This window comes from Bos taurus, chromosome 4 (assembly GCF_002263795.3).
Source record: "Bos taurus isolate L1 Dominette 01449 registration number 42190680 breed Hereford chromosome 4, ARS-UCD2.0, whole genome shotgun sequence".
Classification (NCBI taxonomy): domain Eukaryota; kingdom Metazoa; phylum Chordata; class Mammalia; order Artiodactyla; family Bovidae; genus Bos; species Bos taurus.
In genome coordinates, this window is record NC_037331.1 from 94353255 (window position 1) to 94370108 (window position 16854).

Sequence of the window (16854 nt, forward strand, 5' to 3'; positions counted from 1 at the left end):
CATAGACTAAAGAATAGAAAGGAGTTTTTTTTTGTTGTTGTTGTTTTTTTTCCTAAGCAGGTAACTGATGGGTAAAATCATTGGTAAAATCAGTAAGTCAACCTACTAATTTTTTAAAACTTTCAAAGTTTTAAAAGTCCAAATGTTGAGACTAAATTTCATTTCTTTTATCCAAGATACAATCACCAGAGTTTATAACTGAGTTTGAACACCAATCAGCAAACCCTTTTGAATTTAGAAAATTCTCCAAATGCCAAATTTTTATAAACAAAATACTAACAACCAAAAAAAAAACCCCAATAACAACCATCAACCAAAAGAGTCCATAGCCAGCAGACCAAAAGCTGAAACCTCTGGGCTAATTTGTAAGATATATGTTTTAAAAAGAAATTAACTCCTTAGTAAGGAGGAATAAAACCTCCCTTATGCTTTCTGTGTTGGTAGAAATGTTTTCTGTTGTTGTTGTTTTCTCCTATACTGTATGTAACTTCTGTAATTTCAATATTGTTGTTTTATGTATTTTTGATATTGTAAAACTGTTATTTATTGTATTCTGTTAGAACCACTCCCTGGGATGTGAGGCACCTGAGTTATCAGTTATCCAAGTGAACCTGGGGAAATGGGAGGAGCTAGTATTCTCAATTGGGAAGAGCTTGATTCTTCAATGAGTTTAGCATTTTGGTTCCCTCTAAAATTAAGTGACAAAGTAATGGCATTCCTTAAAAGACAGAAAGTTTGTGGGAAGTAAAAATGGGGTTAGAATTTTGAAATATGGAGAGGTGGCTACTAGAAAAAGGACAGAGTATCCCAGGATGGTGGCAAAAGCCACAGGGTGACATTAAGACTGGGCCCAGATATTGGTTTAGAATAAGGTTAAATGAAACTAGCTACATAAGACTACAGCCAGCTTAATTACTGGGCTGGTGGACATTAGACAAATCTAACCAGAAGGAAACAGACCAGGAAAGAAAGTGAAGTTAAAAGGGAATGGAATAAGAGAAACCTCATAAAAAGGGGTAAAGGAGATAATTAAAGGTTAAAGTGGATGGCCTAATGTTCAAAGGAGAAATAGTGGAGGCCAGATAGAAAGTGCCTTCCTACCCAGGGGGTTATGGATCCAGGGTGGCTGCAACTGCAGGTCCACCCAGGGCCAGAGGGAACAACCTGGGGTTCAGACCCAGCAATGGTGCCAACTTGAATCTACCTCGTGCTAGAGTTGAGTAGCCTGGTCTATCATCCAACACAGATGAGATTGGGCAGGCGCTCCCGGAACCAGTATCTAAAAAGGGAGTTGGGAAAGGGGCTAAAGGAAGACAGGTTAAGCCCCAAATGTAACTGAATGATGACCAGGGATAACTATTTACTAGTACTTTTACGATTTCTTGTAACTCTGTAATTTTCCCAATATTTGTTAGCTATATGTTTTTTCCTGTATTAGTAGTAAAAATTGTTTTTTCCTGTACCAGTAATAAAAACTGTTCAAAATCTAAGTGCAATGTGTGTGCTTATTTCGGTACAAACTGGGTAACAGTTGTGAATACTCTGCAGCAAATATGGGAAGAAAACAACTCAGGTGGGAAAACGGAGAAAAGAAATCAAGTACTTGACATTCACAGGAGGTAGGTCATAATATCTCAGAATCCAAATCTGTAACCACTGTTGACGCTAGCAGTTGGCTCTCCTTCCAACACGCGCTGCCCCCTCCCCCCAACCATGCTCCCAACCCAATCCCCAGGTGCACAACAGGTCAAGCGGATCACAGAGCCTTTTTCAACTGTGGATATACAAATGTTGGTTAAACCAGTCACTAGGCTGAGACATACTCTCAGACACTTGCCTTGTGTTATAGGACCCTTAAAAAAAATATTTTACGATGCCATGGGTCTACTAACTAAAAAGCCCTGAGGCTGCCCTAAGAAACATCGGGGAGGCCCTGATCCTTCACAGGGGACGTCAGGTATGTGCACCCTCACTAGTGGTGATGCTGTTTCAACAGGAAGTCTCAGTTCTGTTTTGGGCTACCACTGTATACATTCAGTTTCTCTTTTAAGATTAAATGCCCAGCATATTTTACTCAGAAACTTGGTTATAAAATTAGTATTTCTGTAGCAGTAACTAACTTTATAAATTTACCGTTCATTATCACTACATTTATTAATCCCAGAAAAGAAACAAATTCTTGGACCCCAAGTATCTGTCCAGACACTTCAGAGTTCAAGTGGTAATGCACTCTTAATCACATCTCCTGTATTCTGTGTATTAGTACCTGCTATTGAGTCATCTTCGGGTAAACGAACCAGAGTATAGCATACTCCCGGTTGATTGTAAGGCAGGCTGGGGGCTGGGACACAACACAGCACTTCATAGGCCTCCGACGGCTCCACCTGCACTGTCACTTTCTCCAGGAGCTGGTCGTTGAGAGTATTGGTACAGTCAAACTGAAAAGTCATCAAATGGGAAAGTTATGAAAAAAAACGGTTTTCAAGTAAATTGTTTCTTCCTCCCCATAACCCCCGAGTCACTTCTGGAATCCATTAAACCTTCTCTCTCTAAACACCATGCATGTCTCCCCCTAAGATTTTTCTTGAGACAACAAGGATACGCTTATTCTTGAGGTCTTTCTTGTTTATGTTATTCACCAGTGTTTTCCTCTTTCCTGAGGTTGAGTTCTACCAAACAAGATGGTAGAAGTCTGACAGCTGGCTGAGAATCGAATTGAAATCCAAGTTTTTGGAACAACACACTTAATTTACCCTGATATTAAGTGATGATCATTTTTTCACAGGTTATACTTTATGCTGGCCAACTTTTTCAGACATTTCAGTTTTATGTCCTTTTAAGTTTAAATCATCAAAAGTTTCCCATCACACAAAGGCATCTCTCTAGCAATGGAGTTAGGAAAGAAAACCAGAAAAATGCTGGCAAGCTGGTTCTCTATAAAAGGAACCAGAATCAAAGACTAAAGGAGTTCAGTCACTCTTTGCAACCCATGAACTGTAGCACGCTAGTCCTCCCTGTCCTTCACCAACTCCTGGAGTTTACCCAAACTCATGTCCATTGAGTCGGTGATGCCATCCAACCATCTCATCCTTTGTCGTCCCCTTCTCCTCCTTCAATCTTTCCCAGCATCAGGGTCTTTTCCAATGAGTCAGTTCTTCGTATCAGGTGGCCAAAGTATTGGGGTTTCAGCTTTAACATCAGTCCTTCCAATGAATATTCAGGACTGATCTCCTTCAGGATGGACTGGCTGGATCTCCTTGCAGTCCAGGGGACTCTCAAGGGCCTTCTCCAACACCACAGTTCAAAAGCATCAATTCTTTGGCATTCAGCTTTCTTTATAGTCCAATTCTCACATCTATACATGACCACTGAAAAAACCATAGCCTTGACTAGACGGACCTTTGTTGGCAAAGTAATGTCTCTGCTTTTTAATATGCTGTCTAGGTTGATCATAACTTTCCTTCCAAGGAGCAAACATCTTTTAATTTCATGGCTGCAGTTATTTACTTAAATAAAATTTAATTTCACCAGCTGCAGTGATTTTGGAGCCCCAAAATATAAAGTCAGCCACTGTTTCCCCATCTATTTGCCATGGAGTGATGGGACCAGATGCCATGATCTTAGTTTTCTGAATGTTGAGCTTCAAGCCAACTTTTTCACTCTCCTCTTTCACTTTCATCAAGAGGCTCTTTAGTTCTTTTTCACTTTGTGCCATAAGGTTGATGTCATCTGCATATCTGAGGTTATTGATATTTCTCCTGGCAATCTTGATTCCAGCTTGTGCTTCATCCAGCCCAGTGTTTCTCATGATGTACTCTGCATATAAGTTAAATAAGCAGGGTGACCATTTATAGCCTTGACATACTCCTTTTCCCATTTGGAACCAGTCTGTTGTTCCATGTCCAGTTCTAACTGTTGCTTCCTGACCTGCATACAGGTTTCTCAAGAGGCAGGTCAGGTGCTCTGGTATTCCCATCTCTTTCAGAATTTTCCACAGTTTATTGTGATCCACAGAGTCAAAGGCTTTGGCACAGACAATAAAGCAGATGTTTTTCTGGAACTCTCTTGCTTTTTATGATCCCAGCGGATGTTGGCAGTTTGATCTCTGGTTCCTCTGCCTTTTCTAAAACCAGCTTGAACATCTGGAAGTTCATGGTTCACATATTGCTGAAGCCTGGCTTGGAGAATTTTGAGCATTACTTTGCTAGCGTGTGAGATGAGTGCAATTATGTGGTAGTTTGAGCATTCTTTGGCATTCATTGCCTTTCTTAGGTACTGGAATGAAAACTGACCTTTTCCAGTCCTGTGGCCACTGCTGAGTTTTCCAAATTTGCTGGTATATTGAGTGCAGGACTTTCACAGCATCATCTTTCAGGATTTGAAATAGCTCAACTGGAATTCCATCACCTCCACTAGCTTTGTTCATAGTGATGCTTTCTAAGGCCCACTTGACTTCACATTCCAGGATGTCTGGCTCTAGGTGAGTGATCACACCATCGTGATTAACTGGGTCAGGAAGATCTTTTTTGTACAGTTCTTCTGTGTATTCTAAACTAAAGGAGAATTAATACTAAATCCCTTACCAGAGCCAGTTATGACACTTCTCTCACCTGGAACACAATGTGATTGGTAAACATGTGCTTGACACAACGAACAAAATATTCTGTCTCTGCTTCTGTAAGTTGAACAGGCTCAGAAGACTTGAACAAGGGTCCTAGATTCATAAACTCAGGAATGGCAGCCAGTTGCTCTATCAAGAAAAAAGGAAAGAAAAGAAGGAAGCAAAATAAGACAAGGGAAGATATTACTCTGGGTAGCTAAAATGTTTTAAGAACACTCAATTAATAATGTGTCCCCAAGCTTTAGTGAAGTAATCTTTTAAGTAAGAGTTTATACTGTTAATTGGGCTTCCCTGGTGGCTCAGCTGTGCTAAAGAATCTGCCTGCAATTTGGAAGACATGGGTTCAATCCCTGGGTTGGGACGATCCCCTGAAGAAGGGAAAGGCCATCCACTCCAGTATCCTGGCCTGGAAAATACCATGGACTGTATAGTCCAGGGGGTCGCAAAGAGTCAGACACAACTGAGCGACTCTCACTTCACTTCACAGTTAATTACTAAAAGCAAAAAATAAAAAAGAAACTCAATTCCTAATTTCATCTGATTTGAGTCCCGTTAACCAAGATACAGGGTAAGAACAACATTCTCAGTAAGCTGACAACTGGAAATTGCCAACTCCCACAGATTCCAGTAGTCCTAACAACAGGAAGCTATGACAATAAATTATATTCAGTCATATAAAGATTTCCCATACTGAGAACTAATAAAATTGAATAAAAAGTGGGGGCCTTCATTATAGTTACAATGCCTAGGGAGCTGGGCTACTTCCTCTACACATCAAATCATCATACCTTGGAAAATGTCTTGCCTGGAAGGAGCCAGCTTCTCGGGCTTAGTGGACACCAGTGTGATTTCTACAGAGACAGGGATGAGCAGTTAAGTGAGCTTTCCCTCCCACTATCAAGTCAAACATGCATACAGGAGATGACGACAAAACTTGCAGCAGATATATAAGAGCTATTGCTAAATCATACCAGGAGGTTCTTTGTCACCCTTTTTGGAGAGACACTCAAAGTATATTTAGTGAACGTACTTCATGAAATAAAGCAAGTTCTAAAAATACAGAATTTGCTTTTATGGACCAGAATATTTTTAAAAATTACTCTTAAAAGAAGGAACGGTTTATAAAAACAAATCTCGTTATTCAGATAGGAAAAACTACTTATGTAGTATCAACAACAACAAACTGAAAATGTTGAGGGTGTAAGATCTTTCATTTTTGGTTCGAACCACTATACGCTTTGTCCATTTATTTTTTAAGCCTCCAAAAGAAAAATTAACTAAGAAGTTAATCAAGATCACAAAACAAAAATAGGAGGTGACAACACCACTACAGCTCTGAAACACTGACAACTAACTTCAAAAGCTCTAACACTCAGCATTAGAAGAATCTTTCATTCTATGTCACACTTCATATTCTTGCTTTCATGGGAAAATACGGAAAAAATTTTAAAACCCTAACTTTAAAAATATCATTCATCTTAGTTCTATAAGATTTAGAAGGAGTGACCATTAAAAGAATATTAGAAAAAATATGCCAACAGTGTATTTTCTTGGTGTGAAACTATGAACAGTTTAAAAACAAAGTGTTCTCATTACCTGCTTTCTGTTCAAAGACAGGAGCCGTAGCAAGAGGAATAGATTTCATATCAAAGGGCTTTTCTGAAGGCTCCAGCGTGTACTGGTGTAAGGCTTTTTCCATCCCTGGTACAGAGACTGTTAGACCTATGAAATAGAAAACTCTCAGCACTAGAATTTCTTGCCAATCCTAGGACCCAGACAGGCCCAGATTTGTAATATTTATTTAAGCTTTCTAAATAAAACTATAACCACAGGTTTATAAGCTAAATTATTAAAGAATATAGGCACTTATAATTCCATCTGAGGAAGCACAGGAGCTGAGCATACATATTTGCAACAAAATGGAAGTATCTTCCAGAAAACAAAGCAACAGAGCCATGTGGAAACAAAGATAGCATAAGAAAAGGGAAAAAGGTAAACCCATCCAAGAGGGAGCTCAGAGAGAACCAGGAACAAGCAATATTCTTCGGACTTTTACATACTTTTAGGTTTCTCTAGAAATGGAAGTGCATTCTGAGACAGAAACCAAGCATTCTGCCTAGTGAAGCCAGCTCATATGCAAATCATGAGATATGCTTCCAAGACACCACTTGTAGAACAAAAGTATATTTGTCTCCATTCTTGGCTCTCACTGACCATTGAAGATATATGTAGCATTCAGAGCCATCTGCCTCTGCTGCAGCACATTCAGATAGAAGGTAGCTCTATCCCGTACCTCATCATCAGTATCCATCATACACCTGTCCAGGGGATACAGAATAGGCATGTCATAGCACTCTAAAAGATATCCAGAGCTTTACCACTATGCCTGACAGACACGATCCAGGCCATCTGATACTACCGTAATACAAGAGCTCAACCACAGCCAACAGTGGCTCCTAAAATCTCCATACATCCTGGGTATTCTGAATTGGTAAAGAAATGGTATCATTATGAATCAGAAGCACTACATAAGTAGGCATTAAAATGATGAAGAACACAGTAGATAAGATAGCAGTTTGGAGTCTGTTCTTTGATCTGCAACCACATGACCTTGGTAAAGATTTAGACTTCTACAAACTAAAAACTGGCAATATTAGACTTTCCAAGGATACTAAAAAGGATTCCAAACCCAGGCACTGATATTACTCAAATGGCAATTTGTTTTATTTAAACCAGCCAGCTTTTGGCTTATAATTTTTCTGCTTCAATTGCAAGATGTAATCACGGAGTGTTTGCTAAAGCAAGTCTTTTCCTCATCAACTAGGGAGTTAAGGAGACCGTGAAAAGCTGGTATTTTCAACTCTACACAGTGAAGTTCTTTGAAGTTGGCCTCTGCTATACTAATTGAGGCACATGTATTTAAGTCACTTTCTCAAAATCATGCATGAGAAATTAGAAGTCAAATTTTGTATGCACTTAGCACACGCAAAATTACCAAAAGTACAGAAAACACCATTTGCCCCTGACTTACTCCATCAGTTCTACTCTTAGGCCCTATAGGCATTTGATATGGTACAATGAGGAATTATCTATTCAGTCACATGGCATTCTGTTGTTTTTTTTTTTTTTAATTCTTTTAGTTACCTTTGTAGGAGTACTAGGATGCTTGGGAGAAGATTTTCATTCTGAGCCCCAAATTTTGCCAAAGCACTCACAGCAGCTATAATGGAGCATAAAATGAAACAACATGAATATTGACTTCACAGAGATAAGCAATAATTATTAAGAAAAAAATTAGAGAAGTTTCCCCATGTTCGGTTGAAATAAACTCTGTTTAATCGTGAACTTCTTGTTCTTATTTCCTTGATCCATTGAAGCATAAATAGAAATAGAAAGTGGGTCCAAGAGAGCTCTGAATAAGAAAACTCTCTATGCATTGAGGATAAAGGATCATATGTATTTTTTATATGAGCTATTCTTCAGTCTGACTCCTTACAAGGAGCCTGGTGGATTACAGCCCATGGGGTCGCAAAAGAGTGGGACACAACTTAGTGACTAAAGAACAAAACAAACCTCAAACAACCAGCCCCACACATAGGGGAAAAACACCCAAAACTCTATTATTAAAATTCACTGTATCAACAAAGATTTATTCCTTACTTAACTTTTGTCAGGAGTTGTGCTAAGTGCTGAAGGTATAAAGATAAAAGATGTAGCCCCTGACCTCAAGGAGTTGTAGTTTAGTGGGAAAGACAGGTGTAAATAGATAGTTACAACATATTAAATCCATAGTAGAACCATATCCTGGATACTATATGAGCAGAGAAAGGAACATTAAGTCAAAAATGGAGAAGACAGACAAAGAGCTCACACTTACTACCTGCACTAAAGCTTGCAGAACAAGTAGAATTAGCCAGAGGAAAAGGCAGGAAAAGAGTATTTGAGGGAAAGAGAAGTAAAAAGTAGCAAGGCTCTCAGGACAGAGAATGAAGTGTGGAATGATTCTGGGACTGGATGCAGCTGAGTAAGGCTGAAGCACCGGACCTGCACTGGAGAGCAGGAGGAGACAAGTGAGAGATTAGACACAAAACAAAAATAGGTTCCAGTGTAACCTCAAAATTATTATTAACAGGAGTTAAATGCAGGATGAATCTGTGTATCTGCAGCAGGGTGTGCTACACTAAATTTGTGAGCAGATTTTGTATGCAACGTCCATTCTGGTAGCAGAGTGGAGAATATACTGGATGTGGGTGAGCGTACAAGCAGCTGGACTAACCAGACATCTGAAATGGATGGGAGCCTAGCAAAGCCCTCAGAAAAACTGAGAATAAAAGAGAATGAAGAAATACATATTGAGGGGACAGAACGGACAGAACTTTGCCAGAAGGTAGATGAGAGTTAAAAAACAATGGAATAAGGTTCTAGTCTTGCAACTGAGTGGACAGTATAGATAAGGATTTCTTTTGGGATAGTTTGAATTTCAAGGTGAATTTGAAGTGCCTGGGACAGCTAAACATACAAGTTCAGGAGAGAGACATGACTACAATGCCACAGCATATCAGCAGAACTCTGAAAATGATCACAAGAATGTGGATGTTGAGAAGACAACCCCCTAAAGAAAACTAACATTTTAAGGAATGGAAGAGAAGCTCTGTAAAGAAGACTGAGGAATGGTAGAAAGATGCAGGCTATTTGTGGAAACCAAGGGAAGAGAGTTTCATGAAGTATTTAGTCAACAGCCCATCAGATTGACTGAGGTGAATAAGGATAAGAACATTAAAGTGTCTAACTTGATTTTCTAGCTAGCTTTTAAGGATTTAAAAAAAAAATTGCTTCAGAAGATTTTTAAGGGAGAGAGCAAGATTATAGGGAACTGAATAGAAAATGGAAAGTAAGTTCAGAGAGGCAGCTGGTAATGGCTGCTTCAAGGTTCTGTAACAGGAAATATGGTCAGTACCTAGTGAGAGACAATGAATCAAATGAAGGCCTGTAGTTTTAACAGGAGAGATTTGGACCAGTTCACATGCTAAGGAGAAGGAACAATTAGAGAGAAGGAAGTAAAAAAATTCCTAAGATCTGTTCAAAAAGCCACTTACAAGCTACAGTGGGAGACAAATTTCAAAGACATTCATACTTGAGGCCTTAGCTGAAAAAAAGGATGACACCATCAAAGTCTTCTGTCAATTTGAAGGTCAAGGGTTATTTGTCTCTGATACAAGGCTGAAATCAGGATAGAAATTGGAATACAAAGAGAAAGCTGTATATCTGAGGCCTAAGTATGCTCCAAGATCCCACCACCAAACAGACATTGCAATGTCATTTTCCAATTTCATTACCACCCCCTTGAGTTAAGTATTTCCCAAGACTACCAGTTATGCTCATCATCAGTGCTCCAATTACTCACCAGCTCTGACGGCCTCATTCTCCAGGACAACCCTATTAAAAATAAAGCGGATATACTTGGAGGGGACAGGTGTTCTGGGGCCCTCTTTGCCCAACAAGTGTAGGATCTTTGTAGCCAGAACAGTGTGTTCACAGTCCTCGATGAATTCACAGAGGTGGGCTAGACCTGCCTCTTTACTTTCAGGGTTCTCTTCTACAATGTGGATTATGCAGTCCACGATGGCCCGCTTATATTCAAAGCCTCCCTGGCAAAAGAAGAAAAACTGCCATTCACTCTGAGGGCACTTTTTGGAAAAATTATTTTACTCCAAGGCTTATGATGTAACATTCAAATTTCATTTCCCTTCCCTTCTGAAAGAAACAAAAATGTTTTTTCCCTCCAAGTGGGAAAGTCAAAAGCAATAATATGTTTAGCAATAAAACAGAAGCTAGAATTGAGAATATTATTTGATAGGCATGCTGAGATGATAAGGAAAGCCGCTTTAAACACTAGGGTATAAGAACTGAAGCGAGCAACTTCCCACAATTACAAAGCAGTCCACCTACATCGTCTCGGAGCATGTTGGAGAGGAAAGTCATCATGACGCTGTGCTTTCGAGGGTATTTCTGGCAGAGAGCACTAATTGCCTGTACAACCACGACCTGTAGAAAAACAAACAAAAAGGACATGCCCCTTGTATAATGGCTGTACAGCTACCACCTAGAGAAAAACACAGAAAGGGCGTTCGTCTTCAGAACTTTAGCTACTTAAGCATACATTCCCTCTTATTTACCACAAGCCAAGAAGGCACCATAATTAACTAAAATGACAATAATGGTTCTTTGTGAAAGAAAGTCAAAGAGGAAAGGAAAATAGAAAGAAGAGTAAAAGTGAGGTGCATTCAAGAGATCCCTCCCTTTGCTCCAAAGCAAAATAAGCTTCGAGCATATTTTAACATTTTACATTTAAAATTTTCACATAAAAATTTTAAAGTGAACAGTAAAGATAAAAAAAAACTTAGACTGCTTTCCAGAGAAGAAACAAAGAAAGTCACCAAGGAACTACTTCACAAAATGGTTTCTAGGAAATTTTTACCACAATTTTAAAGACCAGTGTCAAGAAGTAAAAAGGATGTGAGACTTTTATTCTACTTGCAAACTGTATAGACTACCATAATTTCATGGATTCTGGAAGAGAACACAAGGATCCCGAATGAGAGATGAAAGACAGTTATTTACTCACAGCAAAAGCAGTAGCGAGTGTATCAGCATTTGGGGCTCAGTTTTCTGAGCCCCAATACCCACAGGATGAGGCAAAAAGGACCAGATAACACTTGAGCCCACAGTAGGCAGCATTACAGGAGAATCTGAGATATGGAACTTGAATATTTGACAGTGGGCAGTAAGCATGCCAGTCATTTATTCAGAAGGGAAACATCATCTTTATTACACTGGGCAATAAGCATGTTTGCTTTTTGCTCTATAGGGAGGACTGACTGTCTCTTCTAGGGCTATATGGAAATCTGCCCTTAACTACTTAAGGGAGATGCTTACATCTTTTGAGATTGGAAGAAACTTTGTACTATACAAAGGGAACAAAACTGATAAAGTAGGAAACAAAGGGCAGTTAGTGTGTAATTTGCTGGGTGTGCAGAAATGCAAGAAATGTATGGAGACTGGAGAATTGTATGGAGACTGGAGAATAACCAGACAGTCCCAAATCTATGTATGTTGTTTCAGAGCATAGAATATGAAGGGAAATAACTACAATTGTTATGAAGCAATGACATATAAACCTAATAAAGACAGTATATGTGCTAAAAGAAAAATTATAGATGGAAATCATTTGTGAATATTGATACAAAAATTCCAAGTGATAATTGGCTAACAGACTCCAATCCTACGGTAAGAAAATAATATCCCATGATGAAATGGAATGTATACCAAGCATGCAAGAATGGTTTGACATTAGAAAATTAAAATAATTCATCAATATTAATGAGTCTAAGAAGAAGAAGAATATGACAGAATATAACTACATCCACAGATGCTGAAAAGCCTTTGATAAAATCCAACACTTATTTCTAATAAAAATTCTTTTTTTTCTTTATTTTTGGCTGTGCTGGGTCTTTGTTGTGGCACACGGGCTCTTCATTGCTGTGTGTGGGCTTCCTCTAGGTGTGGCAAGTGTGGGCTAGTTGCAGTGAGCAGGCTTCTTGTGGCGGTGGCTTCTCTTACTGCAAAGCACAGGCTCTAGAATACATGGGCATCAGTATTTTTGGTACATGGGCTTAGCTGTTCCATGGCACATGGGATCTTAGTTCCTGGACCAGGGAACTGGATGTCCCCTGCATTGGCAGGTGGATTCTTAACCACTGGACCAGGAAAGTCCCTTAAAAATTCTTTAAAACATAAGATAGGAATGGATGGAAACTTTCATGTTACGCACATACACACACATACTCCCTCAATCCTGTTGGCAGCATATTACTTAACAGAGAACCCCAAGAGTCATTTGCTTTAAGATCAGAAACTAGAAAACGGTGCTACTATCTTGACTATTATTTGACATTATTCTGGCACTAATTAGCCAATGTGAGTAGACAGGAGAAAACAATTGAGGAATAAAAATTAGAAAATAAAAGACAAAATCATCTTTATAGATGATATAACAAAATAATGTGGAAAACTTCAGAGAATTGATGATAAAACTAACTCAATAAAATAATTCAGCAAGGTAGCAGGTTGTAAAGTTAACATGCAAAAATAATACTACTCATACACATGAATAATAACTACTTTAGAAGATATAATGAATAAAAGAAGATTTATAATAGAAACAACAATAAAGTACATAAGAAAAGAATTTTTAAAACATTCAAATCTAATATAAAAATACCATAAAATATTCATGAAAGCACAAAAGTAGATTTAAATTTTAAAATATCCTTTGTTCTTGGTTAGGATAGCTCAACATTATTATTTATTCTCCCCTAAGAAAACTTATAAATTTAATGTGATCTCAATAAAAATGCCAATAAGATTTTTTAAACGAAGCCACTAGATGAGCTAATACTAAAGTTCAAAAGAAATATAAGCATGTAAAAACAGCTAAGGAAAATAAAGAGCTATGAGAGGAGACTCAGTTCAGTTCAGTCACTCAGTCGTGTCCGACTCTTTGCAACCCTATGAACTGCAGCACACCAGGCCTCCCTGTCCATCACCAACTCCCGGAGTTCACTCAAACTCACGTCCATCGAGTCGGTGATGCCATCCAGCCATCTCATCCTCTGTCGTCCCCTTCTCCTCCTGCCCCCAATCCCTCCCAGAATCAGGGTCTTTTCCAATAAGTCAACTCTTCGCATGAGGTAGCCAAAGTACTGGAGTTTCAGCTTTAGCATCATTCCTTCCAAAGAAATCCCAGGGCTGATCTCCTTCAGAATGGACTGGTTGGATCTCCTTGCAGTCCAAGGGACTCTCAAGAGTCTTCTCCAACACCACAGTTCAAAAGCATCAATTCTTCAGTGCTCAGCTTTCTTCACAGTCCAACTCTCACATCCATACATGACCACTGGAAAAACCATAGCCTTGTCTAGACGGACCTTTGTTGGCAAAGTAATGTCTCTGCTTTTGAATATGCTATCTAGGTTGGTCATAACTTTCCTTCCAAGGAGTAAGTGTCTTTTAATTTCATGGCTGCAATCACCATCTGCAGTTATTTTGGAGCCCCCCAAAATAAAGTCTGACACTGTTTCCACTGTTTCCCCACTTAGTTTTCTGAATGTTGAGCTTTAAGCCAACTTTTTCACTCTCCTCTTTCACTTTCATCAAGAGAGAAGACTAATAGATATTAAAACATCCTTACAAATTTTTTAAATATTTAATACAAATTTTTAAAATATTTAGTTAAAATATTTAATACAAATATTTAAAACAGTGTGTGGTACTAATGTATGAATAGATAAAGAGAACAACAGAATAGAACAGAAAACCTCCAAACAGACACAAGTATTAATACATATGGAACTTTAGTATATGGTAAAAGTGATATCTCAGATACAGGGCAAAGACAGCCCTTTAAATAAAATTGGGGGGTGGTGGACAACTGGATAGTCATTGGAAAACTGTAAGATCCATTTCTCACATGTATACCTGTGATGGATTCATTTTGATATTTGGCAAAACTAATACAATTATGTAAAGTTTAAAAATAAAATAAAATTTAAAAAAAAAACCTAATAGATCATATATTTAATATGAAATTATATATATACTAGAAGAAAACATGGGTGAATTCTTCCCCCTCTCCACGGGTGAATTGTTATTACTCAAAAGCCCAATGCAGTAAAAGAAAAGATTAACAAATTTGCATAAAAATTAAAAACTTGTGCATGACCAAAGTATCATGAGAAAAATCAAAGGACAAATGACAAATTGGGATAAAACATCATAACACATTTCACAGTTAAAGACCCAATATCCCTAATATACAAAAAACTTTAATAAAGGAAACAAAAGACCAAAAACCCTACAGAAAATTAGAAAAAGACATGAGCAGACAATATTCAAAAAGAAATTAAATGATCTTTAAAAATATGAAAGGATGTTTACGTTCCCTCATAATAAGAGAAATTCAAGTTAAAACTACACTGAGATACCCTTTCTAGTCCATCTGGTTGGAAAAACTTCAAAATACAATATATGTACTCTACTGGTGAGGGTATGGGGAAACAGGCTGGTAGAATTTAACATTCTCTAAAACTACATACTTACCTACTCTTCAGCCTAGCATATGAACTTCTAGAAATTTACCCTCAGGACACACCACCAAATTTCAAGAAAACATAGATATAAGGTTGTCCACTGCAGCATTATCTGTAATCACAGAATACTGCAAAGTATCCAAACGTTCACACATAGGAGATGCATTCAATAAACTACAGTACAAAAGGAACTTCATAACCTCCCAGTTTCCCAAAGATTCAAAATGTCTACTTGAATACACAGGCTAAGTTGGTTTTTTAAAAGTAGGTAAATACGAGAAGAGAGTAAATAGGGTCAGTTATACCTCTTGACTGAGAATTAAATAAAAATGAAGGAATAAAATCTTTTAACTTTAATTCATCTAACTAAAATTTATTGCTTCTTTGATTTTCTTTGACACATTCTCACCAGTTCTACTCAACACTGTATTGGAAGTCCTAGCCATTTTAATAGGACAAGGAAAAAAAGGAAAGGTACTTGAATTGGAAATGAAGTATCTATTCACAATAACATGATTATTTACATAAAACAATCCTAAGGGATGTATATAACTACTAGAACTAATAAGGGAACTCAAAAAAAAGGGAACTTAGCAAGAATATTGAGTTATGGGAAAGTTAAAAAAAAAGTATTATTAATATAATAGTAGTAGAAACAATGAAATAGAAATGTTAATAAAATGGATTTTTAAAAGCATAAAATATTTAGATATTAACTTAACAAAAGATGTGCAATACCTCTAGAGTAAATGCTATGAAACATTGCTCAGATAAATTAAAGAAGACCTAAATAAAGGGAGCGATTTGCCATATTCATGAACTGAAGAATAATTATTAAGCTGTTAGCTTTCCCCAAATTGATTATAGATTTAACACAACTCCAATCATAATCCTAGAAGGCTTTGTTTTACAGAAATTATAATCTGATTGTAAATTTTATATGGAAAGCAAAGGAATAAAATATTACAAAAAATGAAAAAGTTGGTAGACCACACATTTAAGAGGTACCATGAAGCTACATTAATTGATATAGTCTGATACTGGCATAGGACCAACAAATAGTTCCACAGAATGTGATAAGCATCCCAGAAACATACCTGCAGTTATATGTGTATCTGCTTTGTAGACAAAGATGTCAAGCACTCCAGTGGGGAAAGAGAAATGTTTTAAATTATGCTGGAATAACTGGAAATCACAATGGAAAAAAACCTGAACTTACACACAAATATTAATTCAAGTTGGATCACAGACCAAAATGTAAAAGCTAAAACTGTAAAACATTCACAATAAAACATGGCAAAGTATCTTGAAGACTTAGAAAAACGTTTTTGAGGACACAGAAAGCAATAACTGGGAAAGAAAAAAATTAATAAATTAGACTTCATGAAACTTAAAACTTTTGTTCATCAAAAGACACTATTAAGAACAGAAATGTTATGGTAAGCCAGAGACTGGGAGAAAACATGGTCATATTTAAACTCCTACCTTGAACTCATCTGAGATTTCAGACACAAAGGATGATATCTGCTTCATGAGCCTGTCCACACTGCTCTCACTTCCTGTTTTGAGAAGCGTAGTAATGGCCAGGGTAGCAATGCTTCTGTTTGAGTCCGTGATCAAGTTTTCTAGGTCCAGATTGCAGGCAGTAACAGCAGAGGGGTGCTTCATTGCCACCTTGTCGAAGGGCAAGAAAAAAATTAAGCAAACTGCTACTAACAAAGACCAGAATTTTAAAAAATAAAAGGAAAATATGAATTTTATTTAATGTAAATGGCTTTAAAAAATCTAAATGAAACAGCATAAGTTAAAAAATAAGTATTTCAAGATGAATGCTTCGGATTAATAAAGTATGCTATATTATTTGATAAATGATTAACTGCTAGTTAAAGTACTGCATAGAACTTTATCTTCACAGGTTTCTATAACCTTTATAACAATATCATAGTCTATCTTTTACTACAGTTGGACTGTTTCTCCTCGTAGTACATGTGTTCATAGTTATCTATTCTACTAGATGTTAGGATCTCTGAGAGTAGGAACTAGAATGATAAACATTGCTCAAACATATTTAAACTTAGTATCACTTAC

General features: G+C 37.4%; 1 protein-coding gene across 4 annotated transcripts in view; it reads right to left on the reverse strand.

Moving 5' to 3' along the window:
* Positions 1-16854, reverse strand: part of COPG2 (COPI coat complex subunit gamma 2) — a 179904-nt gene that overhangs the window by 89562 nt on the left and 73488 nt on the right. For all 4 annotated transcript variants that reach the window (XM_059885668.1, XM_059885667.1, NM_001082448.1 and 1 more), the window contains 9 exon segments: positions 16252-16440; positions 10571-10666; positions 10026-10269; positions 7766-7841; positions 6836-6939; positions 6218-6343; positions 5410-5472; positions 4611-4750; positions 2267-2438 (listed from right to left, as the gene is read on the reverse strand). In XM_059885668.1, the coding sequence (XP_059741651.1) occupies positions 2267-2438; positions 4611-4750; positions 5410-5472; positions 6218-6343; positions 6836-6939; positions 7766-7841; positions 10026-10269; positions 10571-10666; positions 16252-16440 (1210 nt within the window).